At 36.5% G+C, this 8,753-nt stretch overlaps 1 protein-coding gene across 1 annotated transcript; it reads right to left on the bottom strand.

The window, feature by feature from the left end:
- Window positions 1-4,073: 4,073 nt before the first annotated feature.
- Window positions 4,074-7,244, bottom strand: LOC149065130 (uncharacterized). Its single transcript, XM_089254301.1, has 2 exons — window positions 5,632-7,244; window positions 4,074-4,179 (listed from the first exon to the last, which is right to left on the bottom strand). The coding sequence occupies exons 1-2, from the start codon at window positions 7,242-7,244 to the stop codon at window positions 4,074-4,076; spliced, it is 1,719 nt and encodes a 572-aa protein (XP_089110427.1).
- Window positions 7,245-8,753: the final 1,509 nt, after the last annotated feature.

The raw sequence follows: 8,753 nt of genomic DNA, 5'->3' as shown, positions 1-8,753 counted from the left end.
GACCTCGTCCGGTTTTTACTAATTACCTCAGAATGGGGTAAAGGCGAAAGAACTATGGACCGATTTCTGGATAGATTTAGATGAATTTGCGGGACGCCGCGATCATTGAATTGGATTTCAGAAAGGAGCTTGATGAATGGCATGACGATGCAATCATCAAGGGTCAAAACCTTCGCTCGGTTCTCTTACGGAATCCTAGGTTGTTCGCCCTGTGTGTATAGGCCTGAAAAGTTTGAGTGCATACTTGGCGGGCATTACATTATAATAAAGGATCCTCCATTAGATATTATTCTTGAATTTTATCAACATTATAGAACAACAGCTAAGCTTTCGGCAAATATAGAATTCCAAAATTGTGGATGTGTGGGATGGGATTTTCGTTTTCAGTGGCGCAATAATGAGGTCGAAATGAGATTTCGCGCTTTCCAGTGGTGATGGTTCCGATACGGAAAACAAAAATGACGATCATGAGCTGCGTTTTTACGAATGAGTCTCAAGAGCTTACGTCAGTTCTTCGCAACTCACTTGCGCTATTTGTAATTCATCCTTGATCAAGAAAGCAGCGGATGTACATGCTTCTGCTCATGCTTCTTCTCGTCTCATTCGTATTTTAAGCATGGGTTCATAAGCATGACATTAAGGAGACGTTCAAGAATTACGTCAGCAAATTTTCAGCTAATTTTAACCCCCCCCCCCCGTCAGCAATAGTCAACAAAATTCTGACCCCCCTCCCCCTTGTCACAAAATTTCGTCAGCACTGCTCCCTATCTCCTAACGCATATTGGTGGGACCAGAAACTTACGCAGGAGGGGGGGGGGGCATAAGGGGGCAAGTGCATCTCCGCCTACCAGACGAAAAAAAAAATTTAATGCAAAAAATATTTTGTTAAATTAAAATTTCGAAATAAAATATCTTTATATCTTATTATAATCAATTTCTGTTAATTTCAATGTTATTTGGAGGGTAAGAAGTCAAAATTTCTGTTTAAGGAATTAATTGTGCCCCACACCCTTTAAGCAATACATGGCAATCCCTTGACCCGTGGACCAAATCTGGCCCTTACGTTTGTCTGATATGGATTACCTCCTGAAACCTTAATTTTGTAAAAATTAACTAAGCAGCACATTTTAAGATCACTGAAAGCAGAACCTCAAAGGTCACTTTCACATTCACAGCAGACGGTACTTTAAAATACCAGGTTAAATATTTAGTTTTGAACTAATTTTTCCAAAAACATCGCTGTAACTATCGCTGTTTGTCTTGTAACTAACATCACCTACCGAGGGATTTACAAGTGACAACTATGTAACATTATCATTACCAGTGGCGTAGCCAGATTTTGGTCAGGGGGGGGGGAACGAAATTCGAAAATGCGCCATTTTTTTGTTCCTGCTTTAGGCGCAAGCTTTAAATTATGCATCAGTAGAAAGAACTTGAAACTTTTTCCAATTTGAAAAATCCAATTAAAGTTATTTTGTTTACAGTTGATTTTTCTAATTGAATTAATTACTTTTCAATCGATTAATTTATTTTAATTTTCCAATTAATTAAAAAAAAATTTAAATTATATTTTATGTTTCGCTTTACTTTTACAAATGCAAGCACCAAAAACAACGGGGGACAGGATTATGAAATTAAAAAATTAATATGTACAGGGTGTTCTGTTAAAGGAGCGACAAACGCAGAGGGTTATTAGTAGACATCAAGGGCAACAAAAATTGCTAAGGAACGTGGTGTCGCGAAACACGTTGAGAGGGTGAAAAGCGCATGCAGGTTTCGACGTCACGCTGCAACGACAAAAAGTACAAAAATAACTTTTCAACGCGGCTTAATGTTCAGAAAATCTATTAATTTCACGTATCTTAGAAACAAAATTATCATCCGTCTTGGTTCAATTCGGGTTTCTAACCAATCTCTTATCCAAAAGTCGTGACTGAAATTTAAACCAACACCGTCCTCAACCGACCCGCGGCATATTTGCAGATCACCGCGGCACACTTCCAGAACACTTGAGCTACAAGAACCAAAATTCCACTCAAGGGACTCGCGGAATATTTACGGATCACTAGCGTGGCCAGTTCCAGACCATAAAGGCCACCCGTGCTGTAGTTAAAAAGTGAGAGAAAATTGAATTTTTCACACAAAATAAGTGAAAGGAAGAAGCTCTAATCGGCCAAAAAATGTAATTGTACAAATATAAAAATCATTATTAACCTGCGTTTGTTTTTCTTCCCCACACTGCAATGTATGTAGAAGAAGCAAACTTTACAGAAGCGAGATGTCAAAATTGAAACAAAATCAATTTTATATATGTTATTATACTGATGCTTGTGTGTATAGTATTCTTCTATTTATGCAATATTATTAGCCCTGTAGGCCTATACAAGAGAATGTGGTTAAATGTGACATAGATATCGTTTGATGTTGTAAAAAAAAACTATTGATAGTAGGGGAAGTTGACAATAGAGTTGGGAAGTTTATTATATTCACCAATGATATGATAGTATGAGGAAAGAAGCTGTGTTGAAAGGTCAGTAGAAACAAAATTTTTTTTTTTATTTTAAGGGAATGGCAGTCTCTTCTGGAGGTTAGTTTAACGGAATATCAAAAGTATCAAAGTTGAGATGACTATGGAAAATCTTATAAAACAGGGTTAGTCGAAAAATAAGATGAATAGTTGGGGGGGGAGTTAAGTTTTTTTTATATTTGGGACACAGAAGCAAAAGGTGACCAGCAGTCATGGATGAAACTAGTGGATTTATTTTGGATTGATTCGAGTTTGTCTATGTTACTGGAGGTAAAGGGGTTCCAGATTTAAGCAACGTAAGAAAGTATGGGAGAGATATAAGTTTGGTAGCAGTAGGTCAGGGTGTGCAGGTTTCTATATTTTTTCTATGAAACATCACTTATTTATTTGTCTTACTTTCAAATGCTGTTCATGTTATGTAAGATTGTGTAAATACTTTTACACTGATTTTTTTTCTATATTTCCTTAACTGAATTTTTTGTCTAAACTGGCTTGCACTTACTCCAGTTAGGCCAGACAAAACAGGTTCGACCATGCTCATATGACTTTGACAGAAATATTGTTCCCATAATTTCATTATGAATATTCTATCTTTCCTCTAGTTATAATCGGTTATAACCATCTGTCCATAAATTCATTATTCCTATCTGATGTTTTGAATTAATTTTTTCATCTTCAGATTATTGATTATTTATGATTAGACCCTGTATGTTGAGATGTATATTATTTTGAATTGTAGATAGATAAATTTAATTTTGAATGAATGTGATGTAATAATACGAATGCTGATTTTTTTTTTTACCGCAATTATCTGTAAATTTTATGCACATGCAAATTATGTCACATGGAGAGAAAAAAGGTAGTTCTGTAATCAGTGAGTGAAATATTACAATGTGAAAATGTTCCAGTTATATTTTATCAACTTATCAATGTTGAAAGTTAAAAACACCATTAGTCTCAACCTTTAATTGCGATGTATAAAAACTTCATTTGATCTTGGGGTTCATGTAGAGGTTCTTAACGTGTGCATATTGTGACACTCAAAGACATTAGGAAAACGTTGAAAAGGTATCACACTGAGCTTATAAAGTTAATATGCACCTACATACCAGCTGTGACTATGACAAAAACATGTACCGTAATTGTCTGAAATTATTTTTTAATTCAATATTAACATGAAAATTCGAAAATATATATAAGCATTCAATGAATTCACTGTATACAGATATACATTACAGATAAATGTGAAATAAAATATGCAGAATTGTAATGAGTGTATGTAACACTCAAAGTTTCAATCAAAATTAAATATTTGCATATTATTCACATGAAAAATATGCGTTTGTAAAAAGAGTCCTTGAATTTCTTAATTTTGCCTGGAAAAGTGCTTGAATAGTCCTTGAATTTTTTTTCTGTGGAAGAGTACGAACCATGATCGATTTCTTTTGATTTTCCCTCTTTCGCGTCACGTGACGTTAAGGAGTGAGCCTAAGAATAATTGCTTGGTATCGTTTTGCGGATTATTCTTAAAGTCATGCTTATGAACCTATGTGTATATTTCGGATGGGATGAGAAGAAGCATGAGCAGATAGTACAGCCGCTGCTTCAGTTTTAAGCGGTCTTGATCGCCAGGCGAGAACTTTTCACAGGCTCTTCGATACAAAATTTTCAGTGTAAAAAGAGAAAAAAATCGTATTAGGTGTCTGGACTGAACCAACCTTTCTTATGGAGAGTCGATGGATCTTGGCAGCAGTGCAAAAAATTAAGCCGTTGAATCAAGGACAGAAAAAGTGGAAGAGTAGGTAACCTGCGCCCTCTAACTAGAAGTGACATAAAACTCTAGTCGTTTTATGACACTTTTCGGACAATCCGAGTTTTTTGGTATCTCGGTCAACACCAGCTAAACAAACGGGCTCTTCTTCAGGCAGTGCTATCTCGGCCATGTTAACCTCGGAATATCGAAATTCTACTGCAGCATGTTAGAGCTTAGAAAAATACCTATAATGTTAGATAAGAGCATTTTTAGAACTTTCCAAAGGAAAAAATGGAGCCCGTTCGGCGTAGACAAATGTGGTTTAGGCCGGTATTACACTATAAAAGTTCTCTAAAAGTCCTTTTATAAAACTTGAAAAATTCAACCAATAAGATTACCGGGTGCATTTGCTCGAATGTAACCTATGAGCTTTATTGGCTGGATTTTTTAAGTTTTATAAAAGGGATTTTATCAAACTTTTATAGTGTAATCCCGTCCTTACATCCGAAAATGTTCTCAAAGACCCATTTACAAATGTTCCTTCAAAACTACAATGTTTTGAAAAATCTTTCACAGTTAACCTACTCAGTCATGGACATTCTCAAGCGAGTGTATCATCGTGTGTGTTTTCAAGCTGGAACTAACTGCAAACGATTTGCCGCAATTTTCACACACATATGGCATTTCTATGGAGTGGATTTTTTGGTGGTCCTTGACACTGGAGCTTTCCATAAACTTTTCTTTGTAAATGTCACACTCGTATGGATTTTCTTCGTTGTGGGACTTTGCATGGTTGTTTAAACGAGACTTGCGAGAAAATGTTTCACCGCAAACTTCACAAGCGTGCGGATTTTCGCCATTGTGAACCTTTTTGGGTCTGCTTAAATCAGAGTATTTCTTAAAATTTTTGTGGCAAACATCTCATTCATATGAGAGTTTCTCACTGTGTGACCTTTTGTGGCATTTTAATGAGGAGCCATGACGAAACTTCTTGTGGCACAACTCGCATTCAAATGGTTTCTTTCCTGTGTGCACCTTTGTATGCCTATTTAAATTAGAACTAGACGTAAATGTTTTACCACAAAGTTCGCACTCATATGGTTTTTCTCCAGTGTGAAGCTTCGTGTGACTTGTTAAGCTCGAACTGCATGTAAATTTCTTACCGCATTCGTCACACTCATAGGGTTTTTCTCCAGTGTGGAGTCTCCTATGTTTAATTATATGAGAGAGATCGTAAAACGTTTTATCGCAAACCTCACATTTATGTGGCCGCTCTCCCGTGTGAATTCTTTTGTGTACTTTCAAACTGGAACATAATGAAAACTTTTTACTACAAAACTCGCACTCATACGGTTTTTCTCCGGTGTGGACTCTACTGTGCATTCTTAATCCACGACTATCTGAGAATGTCTTTCTACAAAGCTCACACTCATACGGCTTTTCTGCGGCATGAATTTTTTTGTGACTGTTCAGACTAGACATACGCCCAAACTTCTTAGCGCAAATCACGCACTCATGTGGTTTTTCTCCTGTATGGGCTTTTTTATGACCGTTCAAAGTAGATTTTGTGCGAAACATTTTGCCGCAAGATTCACACTCATATGGTTTTTCACCAGTGTGGATCAATCTGTGTCTGAGTAGATGTTGTTTTTCCGCGAAAGTTTTACCACAAGAATCACATTCATGTGGTTTTTCCCGAGTGTGCACTTTTTTGTGACGCCTTAAACTAGACTGTTCTCTGAACTTTTTACCACAAAACTCACACGCGTATGGTCTTTCTCCAGTGTGCACTCCTTTGTGATTTTCTAAACCTATCTTTTCTCTAAATCTTTTACCGCAAGCATCACACTCATACGGCCTTTCTCCAGTGTGAACCCTTTTGTGACTTGTCAAACTGTTCAAAAACCCAAATCTTTTACCACATACATCACAGTCATACGGTTTTTCTCCAGTGTGAACTCTTTTGTGCATACCCAATTCAAACTTTCTCGAAAACTTCTTATCGCATAAGTCACATTCATGTGGTTTTTCTTTGGTGTGGACCACTTTGTGGTTTATTAAATTGGACAAGTCCGAAAATCTCTTGCCACAAAATTCGCACTCATACGGCTTCTCTCCCGTGTGCCTTCTTTTGTGAATCTTCAATTCACACGACGATCCAAATCGTTTACCACATAAATCACATTCATGCGGTTTCTCTCCAGTGTGGACTCTTCTGTGCGAGCGTAATAAAGTGCTTGTCCGGAACTTCTTATCGCATAAGTCGCACGCATGTGGCTTTTCTTTGGTGTGAACAATTTTGTGGTGAATTAAATTGGACAAATCCGGAAACCTTTTTTCGCAAAATTCACACTCATATGGCTTCTCTCCAGTATGGCGCCTTTTATGAGGAATAAAACTCGCTTTATGCTTAAAGCGTTTACCGCAAACCTCGCACTCATACGGCCTCTCTTCGTCATGAACCTTCATGTGACGATTCAAATTAGCCTTTTCATAAAACTTCTTATTGCAAAACACGCACTCCATTTGGTTTTTTTCAGAGTGGATTTTTTCATGACGGGTCAAGCTACGCGAACCCGTAAATTTTTCACTGCTACGTTCACAATCTTGTGACTTTTCTTTGGAGTGGATTTTTTTATGCAGGGTCAAACTGCACGCGCGCATAAACCTCCTACCACAAAATTCACACTCGTGTGGCTTTGCTCCAGCGTGTTCTTTTTTCTTGCTAACTATCTTAGACCTACTCGGAATCTTCTTACTACAATAACTACACTTTTTATTGATGTTAGTGTTGTCTTGAGCGTCTTCTTGTTCGTTTTTGAGTTCATTTGTCGGAAAGTTCAACTGGAAGCACTCGTTGCAAACATCACATTCCGGTGGCATTTCCAGTATATCAATCCCCTCATATTTTTCTAATTTTGGCATTCGTGACAGCTTCTCATCAACGTCGATCATGCGACTCATAGCGAAAGCGCTTGATTGTTTTGTAATACCTTCACCAGCGGAAGAGGCTTTCTTCGATGATTTAATTGGAAAAGTGTCCTTTGAATTATTTTCACTTATAGTGTCTGTTGCGGTTGTTGTCACGCAAGATAATTCATCCATACCAATGTCTTAAAACAAATCGAAAGATCAAGTGGAAGTGAAAACGGAAAATTTCCCCCCAATTGTGTTATTCTTTCACTCGATATTGTTCCTATAAGCTTTAGCAGTCGATTCACTTTCACAGAATTGCTAATTTTCTTCTGCAGAATTTGATGACGATCTCCATTTACCTGCAAGAAGAATTAAAAGATGATCACAAAAAGAGCCGCCAACCCAGTCACTTATCTTTTTAGCATAAACTGCCAAACATTACAACTTACATAAATGAAAATTTGATGTGGAGTACAATCGCCCCCCACCCGTATTGGCGGGGGTTACGTTCCGGGGGTGGCCGTGAATAACCGAACTACTTTACTCCGATTAGTTAAAACCCGTTTTTAATGAACCAATTGACCATCGATTGATGGCCATGATGCTTATTGATAGTCGGAGTATAGATTAATTATTACATTTTTGATAATAATTAATAACTGCTTTCAGCGTCAGGAGTAAATTAATTAATTGTAATAGTTAATTAATTGGTGTCAGGAACTTATTAATTCATGGCAATCAGTATATTTGTTAATTATTGTTTATAACCATTAAAATAATTATACTTATTAATCAAATAATAAATGGCAATAAGTTCACGATGGTTAATTTATTCATTAAAAACAGGCTTTGACTTGGTAAAAGTCAGAAATGAAAACATTTACAATCGTATTTCGAACTTTTACCAATTCGCCTTGGTAAAACCTAGGTTTTACTTGTTTTTTACCGTAATACATATATACACGTTTACATACATATATGTATGTCTCTGGTAGCAACAGACCCCTTCACCTTCGTATGATCTCGGTATACCTTTCTGACCATACATGTGTGAAAAAGAAGCAGTCTTTTCCATGGTGTGTTATATTGCAGCGTTCACTGTATTCGAAGCGTAAACATTTATTCTCAGTTCGAATGATGACGTATGGATAATTTTAAGAACAATGAAAATTCAGAAACAATTTCGGGAATAATAAAAATTCTGAAACATTGCGCTCCCCAAATGAGAAAACACATCAATTAATAAGCTTTTTATAACTCACTGCACTATGTAAAATCATTGATTGCTAGCTTCTTAATTGAAATTCGGTATCTATGAAGAATATTGTGACCATACGTCCCGGTTTTCTTGTTTTTTCTGGCCATCCCGACTTTTTTTTTGCATAAATGTCCTTCTTTTCCTGTTTTTTTGCACAAAGCCTATTTGACTTTATTGAAGGGCAAGGTCGAAATCCCTTTCCAACTCATAAATTATATTATGATAATGACAACTATAAAAAATAACATTTATCTTATGTATTTGTCTCGGTGAACGTTTTATTTTATGCAATTATATAT

This window comes from Pholcus phalangioides, unplaced genomic scaffold (assembly GCF_987345545.1).
Source record: "Pholcus phalangioides strain wild (caught in Gottingen) unplaced genomic scaffold, Ppha-v1.0 ptg000041l_1, whole genome shotgun sequence".
NCBI lineage: Eukaryota > Metazoa > Arthropoda > Arachnida > Araneae > Pholcidae > Pholcus > Pholcus phalangioides.
Note: the sequence above shows the minus strand (reverse complement) of the source record. Positions and strands in the feature narration are given on the sequence as shown.